We start from the raw sequence: 17,219 nt of genomic DNA, 5'->3' as shown, positions 1-17,219 counted from the left end.
TAATGAATGATGGAATAGAAACATAGAAACATAGAAGATAGGAGCAGGAGTAGGCCATTTGGCCCTTCGAGCCTGCTCCGCAATTCAACGAGATCATGGCTGATCATCCAAACCCTAGCACCCGGTCCCTACACCGACAGCCATCCCACCCAAGCCCTATCCCCGTAACCCCGTAACCCCACGTATTTAAACCCCCCTAACACTAAGGGTCAATTTTTTTATCATGGCCAATCAACCTAACCACACATGCCACACATATAAAGAGACTGTAAGTAAGGGTCGAGGGAGCAGGAAGCTTACCTTGGTTGATCTGATGAGGTCATTAAACTCTGCTATGCAAAGGAGTCCTGGGGTTCAAGGAGGTAAGAATCACTGTCACAACCACCTCTTTCTCAAAGTGACTATCATATCCTTGACACCCAACCCCAGCCTGTCCCTCCTGTTTCATATCTCTATTATGTAGGCATAAAAGCCTCGCTCCTTGAAGCTTCCATTTGTTTCTTCAGACTTGCTGCCATCCTAATTGCCCAGGTTACCTGTTCTTCCAATGCTCCAAGCGCCCCTTCAAGAAGGTTTTATATCCTGCTGCTGTACCAGGTCTCTGCCTCTCCTCCAGGTATATTCCGGCCTCCATCCCCCACCCGACACACACATGCACACAATTTAAGCACTGCGACCATAAGATGAGCAAAAGTCCCACCCCAGATATCTAATCCAACTGGTATACCTTGCATGCCACTTTTCTGTGTATTCTCAGCTTTAAAGCTAGTATTGCATAAAAATTAAATATATTTGTCAAAAAATATCTCCATATAGAAAATAAAGGCCACTGATTTATAATACTCGTGGTACAATGGACAGATGCGTAGAATTCAATACCCAAAGCACTAGTAAACATTTCAGAACCCCATTTTAATAAAAATGGATTTGACCTATTCAGTCACTGCAAATCAGTAGCCCTGATATTAACCCCCACATGGCATGGACAACACTGTTGTTATAATATAAACCCCATGTATCCTGCAACTCACTGTGTGCAAATATATAAAAGAACATATAAGCATGGAACATACCCACCATCTGCAGTGTGTTTATGAGTAAAAGCCAGGAGATCAGCCGCCCTGCCTGTTCCCTCACACACAACGACAGGCACAGGGGGAGCATCCCTTACATATTCCCACACCGTCAGGATGACATTGGGACCACCTTCGATCACCAGCCCCACCACAGGGACACCTTGGCCCATCCCTATGTTGGAAAAAAGGAAGATCCCAATTGCATCAAAACATCTTACGAGGCTGTTAACCTTGAAAGAAAACATTTACCTAAATATCATTGGCCTGTACTTGGGACTCCGCTAGACTCTCTGATTGGAGAGGGTCCAGAGGTAGCCCATAGTGCCACATTTTACAAGGTGCTCAGTGAACACTACATTGGTAAACTGATGCAGGAGGCTAGTCACACCCCATCTCGCCTCATTTATGTTTCACTGCACATCCCTACGGCGGTTAGCCCAGTGACCATTGCCACAGGAAAATGAAGCGTGAGGCCAGGAATTTTTTTTTTAATTCATTCATGTGATCTGGGCATCACTGGCAAGGCCAGCATTTATTGCCCATCCCTAGTTGCCCTCGAGAAGGTGGTGGTGAGCTGCCTTCTTGAACCGCTGCAGTCCGTGTGGTGAAGGTACTCCCACAGTGCTGTTAGGGAGGGAGTTCCAGGATTTTGACCCAGCGACGATGAAGGATCAGCGATATACTTCTAAGTTCACCACATCCCCACACCCCGCAAACCACCCACCCCCCACCAACCACCTCCACCGTCTGCCTCAGGAAAGTCCACAAAACCCTGGGACAACATAAATTGAGTGGAGACCTGACAAAAATGGATTTGGATGTTCCTCAGGGTCAATGGTCAGGAAAATAGGCCCCTATATGCAAGTGCAGTTTATGGAGCTGGAAAAGGGAGGACCCACCTTCTCCACGAACACCAGCACAGTGGTTGTCTGCCTATACTCACGAGTATGGATTTTCTGAAGTGCAATGTATTTTTCCAGCTTTTTTCTTAGCTTCATTTCATTCCCATATTTGCCAACAGTCCCATCATCTACCAGGATGAAGTGCGAATGCTTGCTATTTAAACTGGTCAGCTTGCTCAGGGGATTGCCAAGCGTCTGGTAGGGACACGTTACCTAAGGAAATATATTATACACAACCAACTTAAAAACACTATAAAACCTTCATAGTTTACTGCATGTAAACTGTCCAAATTACCTGTAACATGGAGATATATTTTTACAACACACATCAATACTTTGCTGAATTATAGATGCTGTATTTACAATATTAGCATACAGGGATACCTGACTGTTAATTGACAAAACATTAAATTAAAGCAGCCCCCCACTAAACAATTTTATGCTGCAGCAAGTATTATAAATACATCCACAGAGCTTCACTCACTAGTAGCCCAATGTTGGTGAAACTTTCAAACGTTGCTGCCTGTTTACAAAATCCAAACCTTAAAATGCAGTGCAGTGGATGCTGGAGCACTTTTAAAACTTTGATTTTCAAGATTAAAAATACATCTTTGCACTGATTGTAGTTATACTGCTGCCAGTGTGAAGCTGAAGTAGGGTGCGGCTGCATACTACAGATGGTTCCAAAATGCCTGTGCAAGTTGAGTGCAAATCAATTTCACATAAACTGCAGATATATTGGGGCCTGGAGCTTCCACTAGCCTGCTCGGTTTTCTCAGCACAATTCGCCGGAAATCAGCCAAACCAGCGAAAAAGGCTGTGGAATTTTAAACGCAAATTACGTCCGGCGCAAATCGAGTTTCCGTGATCTTTTGCGCTAGTTTAAAAAACATTGTGCCAGAAGCTGGACCCGACCACAATACTAGCCATGCCCCCAGATTGAATTAATCATCATTGAGAGTTTCTGCGAATTGTGCCTGTTTGCAGGCCTTCGAGAAGAATCTTAAAATTAAGTTTTTTTTTGTGGTGCAAGGACACTAATAGGCACCTTTTTAAGGGCTTTTTATTTTTTTTTTCAATTTGCTAAGAACCTGATAAATGTACACCAGTATCACTATTAAATGGTTCTGCACATTTTTTTAAAAGGCATTTTCAGTTACTTAAAATCAGGTTACTCACAGATGATGGACAAGACACCCTGACCTAGAAATTCGATACCACTGGAAAACAGGCACAGACACCGTAATGCGAGTTGTGCCCATTCAAAAAGCACAGGTAGCACAATATCTTCGTGCTGCCTGTTAATAGGGGTTGCGGGACAGAAAGCAGGAACACGAACTCTGGGGATTTAACCCAGCCAAGACCAGCGGCACCTTCTTCCCATGCGGACGCAGGGTAAGCGCTTTCCCTGAGTCGGTCGGCCCACTCTCGCTACAGACGCTGTGCATCGGCGCTGATGAGTTCGGCGAGTCAGTGGGGAGGCAGCAGAAGCAGCGATGGAGGCCATGATGACCCGCTGTAGCACGGCGGCCGGCAGCTCCTCGGCGGGAGGCTCGGAGGTCGAACCGGTAGGAGGAGAGGCGGCCAGCGGACCGAGGATGGGAAAAGCAGGCCCTGGAAGGTCGGACACCGTGGGAGACTCGGAGGTCAGACCGGGTGGAAGGAGAGCCAGGGAGAAGCAGGCCCCGGGACGTCGGTACCACGGCGGCTGAAGATTGTCGGGCAGGAGTGCGGGAAAGGCAGAGCGAGGCGAGAGCGGACCCTATTGTGATGGCGCCGATGAAGATGGCTGCCGTTCTTGCGGGCTCCGTGCGTACCAGGCAGCTAAGTGTCCTTTGCTGCTTGATGCGCTCGGCTCGTTAAGAAAAAAGCATTTCACTGACTGGATTTCACTTGTTGTATTTGGTTATGTGACAAATAAAATTGAAATTGAAATTGAAATTAATTATCATGTTTGTAGTGCACAGTCTAGCGCTGAACACGCTGCTGAATGGCTGTGCGCTCAGCAGGGGGCCGAAGTTCGCATTGCTGGAGTGAGGCTAGCTTTACTTAAAGCTTTACTTAAAGCTAGCCTGCTCCTTTTAAAGGCAATCAGCAGCTCATAAAGCTGAGCTGTTTTCTGCACATAAAAAAAAATTAAAATTCCTTCAGCACCAGGCAGTCTGTACTTCTTAAAGGCGAGTTGCCTTCTGCTGATCAAACATGCTAAAAGTGCTTCAGCACCAACACAAATGGCTCAACAGGTCAAAGAAAGAGCACCCAGGGTCTCAGACGCAGGACTCGAGCTTTGTGCAGGGGGTCAACACTGGAAGAGAGATCCTCTACCCACAGGGGGCCAGGATGCCCTCGAGAAAGAAGGATGCAGGACCAGATCGTCAAGGCAGTCACTACCAGCGGTGTCACCTCTGGGACCTGACTCCAGTGCCCAAAGATGTTTCATGACCTCAGACCAGTGGTCAAGGTCAGTGAATGCATCTTCAAAAGCCGACTCCTACCAACTGCACCACTAGCCTCACACATTGCTAAATGCACGACCCAATGTTCCTGCTAAGCTACTCAGTCGTGCATCAGTTTGGAGGTCCCGCACAGGCCGCTCACTGGCTTTTGCATGGAAGAAACCGCACATGCGAGAAAATTTGAATGGGCCGTGCAGCCAGGTAAAGGAATTGCACACAAAAGAAAGAAATTAGAGGGAACATTGGCACAACCCCCCCATCACTCACCAACCAACAATCTCTACCAAACACAAGGCACATCTCACATTCCTAGCTTCACCTCACCCCCTTGGGGAGATGGTGCTGGCCATTCTTGCCAGGGGCATGGCAGAGCCCTTGGCCAGCGGCGGGGCTGAAAGAATACAAGATGCCGGTATCCTCATACATTAGCCTCCTTCTCACATCCCACTTCCCCCTCATCCCACAATATCTTCCGATTTGCAAGCTGCACATGGAGCAAGCTGCACCTCTTGCTTCCCCCCCACCTCTCACCACAAACCTACCCTTGTGCCTTCCTCATTTCAGAGACCCAAGAAATCCAACCTGCCCAGCCAATGGTTGAACAAGAGGGAGAGGAGAGTGAAGAAGAAGAAGAAACACCATCACTCGATTTCACACTCCCAGCCACCAGCTCCTCGAAATCATCCTGCAAGGCCATCTGCACTGTTCCCCACTGAAAGTCAGCAGCCTTCCGCAGCCATGCTGCAGCTACTGGGGTAGCACTGCGTGACATCACTAGGATAGACAAAGGCACATGCAAGGCAGTCACTAATTGTGCTGGTTCAGGGCAGATTTTATGTTCAGAGATGTGCAAATGAATTTGAGCGGAAACTTGAGAAAAAAACCTTTCATGAAAACTAGCACAATTTTGGGCACAATCGCCAATTGTGCCTAAAGCGGAAACTCTATCCTTGGTTCTCTATACGCTATCTGGCTTACAGTGTATCAGTTACATTCGTTGAAAAAGCACACACTCTAGGGTTTAATTTTTAAAATGTCTATATACACTTCATTTTATGGAGTGGTTTGATTCATTTTTAGGTCCGTATTTGTGTCAGCTGCCAGTACAAGCATATCAGATTGTATTAATTCTAGTTAAGTGGAATTATTGTCACAAACACTGCTTTATTATCAGACAGAATGACTTGATCGGTCAGATACAGGTTACTTACATCTTGTCCTATCAAATCTCGGCAGTTTTCTATGACTCCCCAGGGGGTAATTCCTATTATGCAGATCTTTCGTAAATACGGGGAAGTGTGATCTCTTACTGCATCGCCAACATGTCTAGAAATTCCTAATTTAAAAATGCAACATTCTTATGTTAATTATCCTGTAACTAGAAAAAGAAAAAGAACACAGTTGTTGATTAATCTAAGTAAAATATTTGATCGGACAACAACAACTTGTATTTATATAGTACCTTTAATGTAGTAAAACATCCCAAGGCGCATCACAGGAATGTTATCAAACAAAATGTAACACTGAGCCACGTAAGGAGATATTAGGGCAGATGACCAAAAGCTTGGTCAAACAGGTAGGTTTTACGGAGCGTCTTAAAGGAGGAGAGAGAAGCAGAGAGGTTTAGGGAGGGAATTCCAGAGTTTCGGGCCTAGGCAGCTGAAGGTGTGGCCGCCAATGGTGGAGCGATGAAAATCGGGGATATGCAAGAGACTTGACTTGAGGAGTACAGAGATCTCGGAGGGTTGTAGAGCTGGAGGGGTTTACAGAGATAGGGAGGGGCAAGGCATTGTAAAAGATCTGACAGTTCAGGTGCAAGGTGCAACGTCCCCAAATTTTTAAAGACATCAATAGAAGTATAGATGAGAGAGAGGTCATATTTGGAATGTAGAATGGAGGCCACCTAGGGGATCTAGCCAAGCATAGTGGAAGGAGGTGAACATGGCAGTAAGTGCTCTGTCCATGATCCCCTGTATGCTACTCAGTGCCATAATATTAATGATCCTACCCTGTCTTACATGTCTAGAAGTTCCTAATTTAAAAATGCAACATTCTTATGCTAATTATCCCATAACTAGAAAGAGAAAAAGAATACAGTTGTCACTTAAACTAATTAAAATATTTGATCAGACAACAACATCTTTCATTTTTACAGTGCCTTTAACATAGTAAAACGACCCAAGGTGCTTCACAGGAGCGTTATCAAACAAAATTTGACACCGAGCCACATAGGGAGATGTTAGGGCAGAAGGCCCAAAGCTTGGTCAAAGAGGTAGGTTTTAAGGAGTGTCTTAAAGGAGGGGAGAGAGGTAGCGAGGCGGAGAGGTTTAGGGAGGGAATTCCAGAGTTTAGGGCAGATGCAGCCGAGGGGGATCTAGCCAAGCAGTGTGGAAGGAGGTGGACATGGCATTAAGTGCTCTGTCCATGATCCCCAGCATGCTACTCAGTGTCATAAGATTAATGATCTTACCCGCTTACCATTAATAACCAGGAGATTCTGAAAGGTCCTTTACATTAGGGCTGCCCAAGCTTTTGACTGTGGGCCACATTGGTGCATACCAGAGAGCCTCAGGGATCACCTATAAAGTTTGCATTAATTTGCATGTATCTCAAGTTGCTCATATCGAAGATCTTCTTGTTCTGATTAGGTTTTATTCACCAGGTTCTGTTGCCCTCGAATAGCAGAAAGGTGCAAACAATGTCAGTGCCCACAGCATCACCCCAGGACATGAGTTCAGTGTCACAAGTGCTTCAACATCCTGACCCGGACAGCAAGGCTGAGAATTATGTCTTCTGTTCCCTATTTCTCTGCATTAAACCTTGCCACAGCACTTTCTCCTCTCCCCTAGCACTCCAAATACTTTCCATCCTTGCTTCTCCACCAATTATAAGGGGGCACTGTATCACCTCTTCATCTCATTCCAGTCACAGAGTCACCTGTTGCTGCTGTCCTCACAACAGCCACTAACTACATTCTGCATTTACCTGGTAGCAACTGCTAAGCATTTCACACCTATGCTAACTGCTTTCACATTTCAGATTGGAGCCACTTTCTTGCAGATGACCACCTCCCCATCCTGCTGGCAACTTGTTGCTTCCCCCCCTCAGCATGTACACTATAGGTATGTGACAGCGTCCCTGGAGAAGTGCAGCCTCCTAATTCACCGCTCCTTGGAACACTGGAGATAAGTAACTCTGGGCCTATAGATCCTGTGGACAGGGTCACCTACGAGCAGCCCTCATTTTGTGTGGTCTCCTCAGAGCCCCAAATGCAGCTCTTTAAGGATCCCCAACTAGATGCTCTGCTCTTCTTTCTCCAACCAGAGTAGAATGGCCAAGATGACTAATATCTTGAGCCCTAAGCCTCTTGAAGGTTTTGAAGCAGAAGGATACTTAAAATCAGTGAATTCCAATGGAAAAACTTGTGAAGAAATTCAGTCAGGTGAATTGCACACAGATATCAATGACCTGAGTACTTGCAGGTGAATGTCCCTTTAAATAGCACTTCAAATTGCTGTTTCATGCTTGTACCACCAGTAATGGAGCGGTAAGTGCAGTACTGCAGACCTGTCAGGGAAAGGTGGTGATTTTCTGGTATGTATGGGCAGGTTGAGAGGCCGGCCCACCACATCCCGATCAACAGTGACAAACGCAACAAATGTAACCTACCTGCTGCTGGTTGCCATTGGTTAACCTATTGCTGTCAGTACATACTGCCAGTGGCACCAGTTAAAAACCTCAAGGGGACTCTTGGTGCTACCAATGCGTAGATACCATTACATTTGCTTTGGAGGGTGTCTTTGATGACATTCTTGCAATTGGAAGGCAGCCTCTTAAGTAAATGGGGAAAGAAATTGACTGCTACCAACATGTTAACTTTTTTTTATTCATTCACAGGATGTGGGTGTCGTTGGCAAGGCCAACATTTATTCCCTACTCCCTACTTGCCCTTGAGAAGGTGGGGGAGACCCACCTTCTTGAACCGCTGCAGTCCGTGTGGTGAAGGTGCTCCACAGTGCTGTTAGGGAGGGAGTCTCAGGATTTTGACCCAGCGATGATGAAGGAACAGCAATATATTTCCAAGTCAGGATGGTGTGTGACTTGAGGTGGTGGTGTACCCATGCACCTGCTGCCCTTGTCCTTCTGGGTGGTAAAGATCGCAGGTTTGGAAGGTGCTGTTGAAGAAGCCTTGGCAAGTTGCTGTGGTGCACCAGTGGTGGAGGGAGTGAATGTTTAAGATGGTGGATGGGGTGCAAATCAAATGAACTGCTTTGTCCTGGCTGGTGTTGAGCTTCTTGTGTGTTGTTGGAGCTGCACTCATCCAGGCAAGTGGAGAGTATTCTATCACAATCCTGACTTGTGCCTTATAGATGGTGGAAAGGTTTTGAGGAGTCAGGAGGTGAGACACTCGCAACAGAATACCCAGCCTCTGACCTGCTCTTGTAGCCACAGCATTTATGTGGCTGGTCTAGTTAAGTTTCTGGTCAATGGTGACCCCAGGATGTTAATGGTGGAGGATTCAATGATGGTAATGCCACTGAATGTCAAGGGGAGGAGGTTAGACTTTCTCTTGTTGGGGATAGTCATTGCCTGGCACTTGTGTGGTGCAAATGTTACCTGCCACTTATCCACCCAAGCCTGAATGTTGTCCAGGTCTTGCTGCAATGAACTGCTTCATTATCTGAGGAGTTGTGCATGGAACTGAACTCTGTGCAATCATCAGCAAACATCCCCACTTCTGACTCTATGATGGAGGGAAGGTCATTGATGAAGCAGCTGAAGATGGTTGGACCTAGGACACTGCCCTGAGGAACTCCTGCAGCAATGTCCTGGGACTGAGATGATTGGCCTCCAACAACCACAACCATCTTCCTTTGTTCTACTAGCCAGCCAGTGGAGCGTTTTCCCCCTGATTCCCATTGGCTTCAATTTTACTGGGGCTCCTTGATGCTACACTCAGTCAAATGCTGCCTTGATGTCAAGGGCAGTCACTCTCACCTCACCTCTGGAATTCAGCTCTTTTGTCCATGTTTGGACCAAAGCTTAAATGAGGTCTAGAGTCAAGTGGTCCTGGCAGAACCCAAACTGAGCATCGGTGAGCAGGTTACTGGTGAGTAAGTACCGCTTGATAGCACTGTCGACGACACCTTCCATCACTTTGCTAATGATTGAGAGTAGACTGATGGGACGGTAATTAGCTGATTGTTTACTCATAAGCTTGTATCTCTCCATTGCAATGATAATATACCTCAATATGAATAGCAGGGTAAAGGAACCCTATTATATATGACCTCACTTGAAGGAGTTGAATAAACTCTTTTTTTAAGTCCAGGTGTAAGATACTCTCCTCTCTTTTCATACCAGATATTAAAGAAGAGTAAATGTGTCAAACTGGAGTATGTGCGCTGACACCAGGTTCAGCTCTGTGTAGCTCTGTAAGGTAACAACCTAAGATGTTGCAGTAATTTGCTAACAACATTGGATAATAGTGTGCATGTAACATTTTGTTATTGTGTTGTGTTAAACAGTTATTTTGTTTTAGTTCTGTCAAAGCGATGTCTAACGTTCCATCCCAAAATTGGCAACATAAAAGGGTCAAAGTCTATCAGAGTGTCGAACTGGAGGACTTGAGAACACTCATTGCAAGAGCCTAAGGTTATAAGGAGAACGGGCCCCTCAGCCCATCCAGTTCACTCTGTTGTTTAAGTCTATGTAGGATCAGTTTTCACACAGTTTTGCCTCACCATCAATCCTAAATATTCTACTGCCTGTTCTTCCATATCTGTTTAAATCAACACAATCTGTTACTAATGTGGAAAGCAACTGGCCATGACTTCTTCTGTCAATATGACTGTGTAAATGAGTCAAAAGAAAAGTATCTCACAAATCTTTGAGGTAAGATGGACAAAGTACATATCATTCCCTTGAGACAAACCCACACTGAGTATCTACAAAATTATTATGCAAAATGGTCTGTAGGTTTTGAATACTGGTCCACATCTGGCTTTTCAAAATCTAAACCTCAAATGTGACAACTAGAAACCAACTTACCTGTGTTGATGCCCTCAGTCACTATCCAGGCCCCAGTCGTCTCAGCAGCTTTGATAAGGCCTTTCCCAAAAATTTGTTTCACTTTTGGAGGAAGTTCAAAATTCTGGCTACCTCCATGGACAGATATCAGCAGCTTTGGAAGTTCCATCAGCCATTCCTTCAACATCAAATGGAGCAACTGGTGCAGTTCAGTATCATATGAGATTCTAATATACTGAAGAAAATTCACAATGAACACAAAATAAAGTACAATGAATTTGGTGTTAAGAAAATCTCCCTGGTTATTACTCAATATTATCACATTAGAGGATTGTTGCAGTTTTGGCAGAACCTGCTAGAAAAATGTAACAGCAAGTAACCACATAAAGGTGTTGCTTAAAGGCTGCATATGGGGGCAAAAATTAGTTTACCTTTCTAAAAGAGTTTTTGATTGCCTGTCAGCTTTTCTAAAGGTTGTGTAGGGGAACAAAATAGCAAGGAAAGGCAAACCCAATGTGGAGGTGAGAGATGGAGTTTTTCGGTAAGTAGGAATACTACAGCACCCAAACCGTGTTTGATGGCTAGCAAATTGGAAGATCTGCTGCAGGAGGTGGGTGTAAGGAAAGTTCTCTCTGTTTGGCACTTCAGGACATTCTCCACAAAGACAACAGTGCCGCAGGCCTGGCAGAAATCAGTAGTTAGCCTCAACATTTGGGAACAGATGCAAAAGGATATTTATTAAGAAACCTGGTAAGGGAAGACTACCCAACAGTAGCATGTAGCAGGTAAATAGCTCAAGTATTCAGGCCACGAAACATTGCCTGTCAATCCATTCTAGATTTACTGTTCCTCCATGTCGTGCTCCCACACAACCTTACAGCTCTTTCCATAGTGTCTCATGCATAAACATACATGCAGTGCATACATTCCAGCTCAACTTACAATTGAAAACCTTGGTATGCTGATAGCTTTCAAGGACTTCACACATCAAATCACTGTAACACAATCTAGCTGCATGATGTATGGTCATTTACTGCACCCTGGATGCACCTGTCACTGTCTATGCGATCTCTCAGTTTACAACATCTCATGAATACTTCTCTGCTTGCACATAATATAGGAGAATAGACCCAAATGGTATAGAGGGGTCAGGAAGCACAAGCCTTTGACTTCCATCAAGGAGACCACCTTAAATAGTCTTACATATAAGGGCTCGGAGGGAGCAGTGTTAGGTGAAGCAACAGGCCTCCCTTAATCTCAGGACTAGTACCATACAGTTCTTATGTCTTATCCCTTTCACATTCACTGTCACACAGGCAAATTCACAACTACACATACATCATATTTTAAGGCAAGCTGTATTTGAACCTATCTTTTACAACAAACATTTGCTTCTTTTCTGTCCTTGTAGGCCTGGAGGAGCCAACTGCCACTGGCCTAGAACATGATCACACCACACAACACCCTGCATCCCTCTCATCAAAATGTTCAAGTACCAGCACAGCTAGTCTTTGCAGAGGATGCTGGTACTGAACTTAAAAAGGTAGTACCAAGTGAGTCACAGTGCACAGGCGAGGAAGAGCAAGCAGTGGTAGAAAAGGAGGAGCAGGGGCCTGCTGGCTGGGAAGGTACAAGGTTGTCATAGATGCTGTGGCTGCCTGAACTCCTGTGAAAATTGGTATTGGAAAAACCCCTTTTCAAGTGTCCTCTTTTGTCATCTGTTCTTGTTATACTGAAGTACTGTAAATTCTTCAATTATTGGTGACTTAGAGGGCAACAATAAAGAATAATAATAGGTAATAATAATAATAGACTATTTTGGGAACATTTAAAAACAAACTTACCATATTGAGTAAGTACAAATTGTCCCCCAAAAGATTATTCCAACAATTTATATTTAGCTAACTCTTACATATGGATGGATAATAATACAGGATACACAAACCTCTGCACCGGAATTCACAAAACTCTGCAGTGGGAGAACTAAATTATTGAATTTATCCCACTCCTCATAAAAATTTCAGAAATTGAAAAAAATCTGTAACAAAAATGCAGTACTAAAAAGGGGATCTTGGGACAAGAGATGCTCAAGGCTTTTTCATGAAGCCTGGAGGATCGCTCCTGTTCCACTGGCCCACGAGAAAACCTAAAATTAAATTTTAAAACTTATCCGCCTGGGCCTCTCCTAGCTGGGTGCAGAATTCTTAAAGTGCATCCAGGAGAGCTTTTTGAGCCAGCATGTAGAAAGTCCTACAAGAGAGGGGGTGGTACTGGACCTAATTCTAGGGAATGTAGCCGGGCAAGTGGTAGAAGTGTCAGTAGGAGAGCATTTTGGTGACATGGACCATCATTTGGTGAGATTTAAGGTAGTCATGGAAAAGGACAAAGATGGAATGGAAATAAAGGTTCTAAATTGGGGGAAGGCTGATTTTAATATGATAAGGCAGGATCTGGCCAAAGTGGACTGGGATCAGCTACTTGTAGGAAAATCCACATCAGAGCAGTGGATCCTTTCAGAAAGGAAATAGAGAGAGTACAATGGCAACATGTTCCCGTAGAGGTCAAGGGTGGGACCAACAAGCCCAGGGAACCCTGGATGTCAAGGGATATACAAGAATGGATTAGGAAAAAAAGGGAGGCTTTTGGCAGATACAAAGGACTAAAAACAGTGGAAGCCTTAGAGGAGTATAAAAACTGCAGGGGGGTACTTAAAAACGAAATTAGGAGAGCGAAGAGGGGGCATGAAAAAACACTGGTGGGCAAAATAAAGGAAAATCCCAAGGTGTTTTATAAGTATATTAAGGAAAAGAGGATAACCAGGGAAAGAGTAGGACCCATTAGGGACCAAAGTGGCAATCTTTGTGTAGAGCCGAGAAATGTAGGTGAGGATTTAAATTAATATTTTGCATCTGTGTTCACTATGGAGAAGGAAGATGTCGGCATAGAAATCAGGCAGGGGGATTGTGATATACTTGAACAAATTAATATTGAGAGGGAGGAGGTACTAGCGGTTTTAGCGGGCTTAAAAGTGGATAACTCCCCAGGCCCAGACGAGATGTATCCCAGGCTGCTGTGTGAGGCAAGGGAGGAGATTGCAGGGGCTCTGACACAAATTTTCAGAACCTCTCTGGCCACAGGGAAGGTGCCAGAGGACTGGGGGACAGCTAACGTAGTACCATTATTGAAGAAGGGTAGTAGGGATAAACCAGGAAATTAAAGGCCAGTGAGCCTAACATCAGTGGTAGGGAAATAATTGGAAAAAATTCTAAGGGACAGAATTAGTCTCCACTTGGAGAGGCAAGGATTAATCAAGGATAGTCATCATGGCTTCGTCAGGGGGAGATCATGTCTAACCAATTTGATTGAATTTTTCGAGGGGGTGACTAGGTGTGTGGATGAGGGTAGTGCAGTTGATGTAGTCTACATGGACTTCAGTAAGGCTTTTGATAAAGTCCCGCATGGGAGACTGATCAAAAAGATAAGAGCCCATGGGATCCAGGGCAATTTGGCACATTTGGATCCAAAATTGGCTTAGTGGCACGAGGCAGAGGGTGATGGTCAAAGGTTGTTTTTGTGGCTGGAAGCCTATGTCCGGTGGTGTACCGCAGGGATCGGTGCTGGGTCCTTTGCTATTTGTAGTGCACATTAATGATTTAGATATGAATGTAGGAGGTATGATCAGTAAGTTCGCAGATGACACGAAAATTGGTGGAGTGGTAAATAGCGAGGAGGGAAGCCTCAGGCTACAGGACGATATAGATGGGTTGGTCAGATGGGCAGAACAGTGGCAAATGGAATTTAACCCTGAAAAGTGTACGGTGATGTATTTTGGGAGGACTAACAAGGCAAGGGAATACACAATGAATGGTAGGACTCTAGGAAGGACAGAGGATCAGAGGGACCTTGGTGTGCATGTATATAGATCCCTGAAGGCAACAGGACAGGTAGATAAGATGGTTAAAGAGGCATATGGGATACTTGCCTTCATTAGCCGAGGCATAGAATATAAGAGCAGGGAGATTATGATGGAGCTGTACAAAATGCTAGTTAGGCCACAGCTGGAATACTGTGTGCAGTTCTGGTCAACACACTATAGGAAGGATGTAATTGCATTGGAGAGGGTGCAGAGGAGATTCACCAGGATGTTACCTTGTCTGGAGCGCTTCAGCTATGAAGAGAGACTGGACAGGCTGGGGTTGTTTTCCTTAGAGCAGAGAAGGCTGAGGGGGGACCTGATTGAGGTGCACAAAATTATGAGGGGCATTGATAGGGTAGATAGAAAGGAACTTTTCCCCTTAGTAGAGGGGTCAATAACCAGGGGGCATAGTTTCAAAATAAGGGGCAGGAGGTTTAGAGGGGATTTGAGGAAGAACTTTTTCACCCAGAAGGTGGTTGGAATCTGGAACTCACTGCCTGAAAGGGTGGTAGAGGCAGGAACCCTCACAACATTCAAGAAGCATTTAGATGAGCACTTGAAATGCCATAGCATACAAGGCTACGGACCAAATGCTGGAAAATGGGATTAGAATAGATAGGGCTTGATTGCCGGTGCGGAGATGATGGGCCGAAGGGCCTCTTTCAGTGCTGTAAATCTCTATGACTCTAGCCCACAGTCCAGTTCCCAACAGGTCTGGCCTGAAGGAGAAGCCATCACTGCTCATCCCATCAGGCCTCCAACTGAAATTGCAGTCAGGACCCGAGATCTGCATATTTAAAGAAAGGCCTTGTATCCTTCCTCTGGGTGTTCCACTCACCTGCACAAAAGAGCAAGTTAATATGGGGACATGGTGGGAAAGCAGCAGGATCAGACGGGGCAAGTGACTGCCCTGATTTTAACTGCCTCCCTGCCTGGACCAGGCAGAGGAAGTTAAAATCAAGGCCAGTGTGTCTGTTGCCACTTGTATGGGAGCGTTAAATCCTTTAATAAGAGGTGTTAGCAGCTTGGCTGATTCCCTGAGCCCTGTATCTATGCCTGTGAAATGCAACCAACCTTAGCACGGTAGGAATAAGCACCATCCTGGAAGTCTATGGTACCAAAGGCATCAGTTGGACTTGCTATGGTGTGATTTTCAACACACCACTCCTCCTCATCATCATCACGAGCTGATAAATAGACTGGCAACTTGTTATCTAAGCCAGGGTGATCCCCAACCAGTCGACCACAGCAGCATCTGTATTCAAAATACAAGGCTCAAAGTCAACTTTAAAGCTGCAGTGTTTTTGTTTGGATGACGTACATGTTCCCCAAGGCTGCTTATAGCAGATACTTAATAAATTACCTTCAAATATCCAACCAAAGTACCTTATCCTTGGTAAGTCTGCAACAGATGAACAAATCACCAAGTGGTAAATCAGTCCAGTTTAAAAATGTATTATGCTCAGCAGTGTCGATTTACTGCAATTGGAACAGAGACTGTGAATTTTGCAGTAAAATCTGGATAACTGAAGATTATTAAATTCTCATCAGAGAAAAAATAAAAACACCTAATGGGAATTTTTTTTAGCAGAGAGATGAAGGATTACTTTGTAGAGAACACATTCTTTTGTTACCTTCTTCTTCAAATAGGTGAGTGTATTTGTGCATTTCTGTTCACCTGCATCCTCCCTCTGCATCAAGGCAGCTACAGTCGAGTACAGGCCCACTTTCTCATGCGTTACTCCAGTTTATCTGGAGAGAGGTGGGACCAGCTAACTACAGCTACTCAAGACAATCTCCTTCAATAATTTCAGGCCTCAAAATTCCACAGACTGCAATCCAAATGGCAGTGCCAGGATTGCACCCAATTCCTCCAGCACTTATCCCTGACAGAATTTGTGGGGGTCAGTGGAAGGGCATCTCATTTGTATAGGGCAGGTGATCGCAAGCACCACTTCAGGTGTACCTTTCACAACCACCTGCCCCATTCGCCCAGAAACTCAGACACCTGCCATTAACCAAGCCCCACCCCCACCTTTCCCTCCATTTCTTTGGAAAGCACCTGGCCTTTGCTCCTTACCCCACTGCAGAGACATGGGGCTAGATTTTCATGGAGCCGTCAGGCGGGGTTTCAGGCATGTGGGGGGGGGGGGGGGGAAATCCCAACTTTGGGGGTCCCAACACCATCCCGCCCAAAACCCCGCCCCACATAAGTTTCAGGGACGGCGGGTACCCGCCCCGCACTGGGACCCGCCAAAACCAGGCGGGAAGGGATTAGTGCCAATTAACTGCTGTTAACAGGTAGTTAACAGGCAGTTTTTAGCCTAATCCCCATTTTGAGGGGTTTCGTGTGGGTTTCCCGACGGCTCCAAACCACGCCAGGTTAGAGCAGCGGGCCGTCGGGTTGAATGAGTTGGCGGGGTCGCGATGTCGGTGCTCAGGTGAGTGATGGGTGCATAAGTGTAAAGGTAAGTGTGTTTGGTGTGTCTAAAGTGTGTAAAGAACTTTTACTTACCTTTACTTACCTTAACAGCCTTTCTTCCTATAGCCATCGGGAGCGCAGCACTCAGCCGAAACTGAAAGCTGAACGGCTGCGATCTGTCAAAAGTGACAGCCTTCAGCTTTTAGTGCTGCTGAGATTTCTAAATGAGTCTGCGCAGAAGGACTCATCTTAGAAATCAGACTGTCAGTGTTTGACAGCTTCAAACAGCTGTGAAGCACTGATATTTCATCTGTCAGAAATCTTGACAGATGAAATTTCAGTCTGTGATGTCACCTGTTGCCGGGTGGCCCTTAATTGGCCTGCTGAGCCCGCTGGGCAGGCTCAACAAGGTCAATC

The 17,219-nt window shown here is 45.3% G+C and overlaps 1 protein-coding gene across 1 annotated transcript in view; it reads right to left on the bottom strand.

Moving 5' to 3' along the window:
* Positions 1 to 17,219, bottom strand: part of trpm6 (transient receptor potential cation channel, subfamily M, member 6) — a 239,866-nt gene that overhangs the window by 219,329 nt on the left and 3,318 nt on the right. The window contains exons 3-7 of the mRNA XM_086010032.1: positions 15,455 to 15,635; positions 10,486 to 10,699; positions 5,646 to 5,770; positions 2,020 to 2,191; positions 1,074 to 1,248 (exon numbers count right to left, since the gene is read on the bottom strand). Coding sequence (XP_085866158.1) covers positions 1,074 to 1,248; positions 2,020 to 2,191; positions 5,646 to 5,770; positions 10,486 to 10,699; positions 15,455 to 15,635 — 867 coding nt within the window. The remainder of the gene's footprint in view (positions 1 to 1,073; positions 1,249 to 2,019; positions 2,192 to 5,645; positions 5,771 to 10,485; positions 10,700 to 15,454; positions 15,636 to 17,219) is intronic.

Source organism: Somniosus microcephalus, chromosome 1, assembly GCF_052327205.1.
Source record: "Somniosus microcephalus isolate GS21.2 chromosome 1, FLI_Smic_1.0, whole genome shotgun sequence".
NCBI lineage: Eukaryota > Metazoa > Chordata > Chondrichthyes > Squaliformes > Somniosidae > Somniosus > Somniosus microcephalus.
This window is presented reverse-complemented; position numbering and strand designations above follow the sequence as displayed.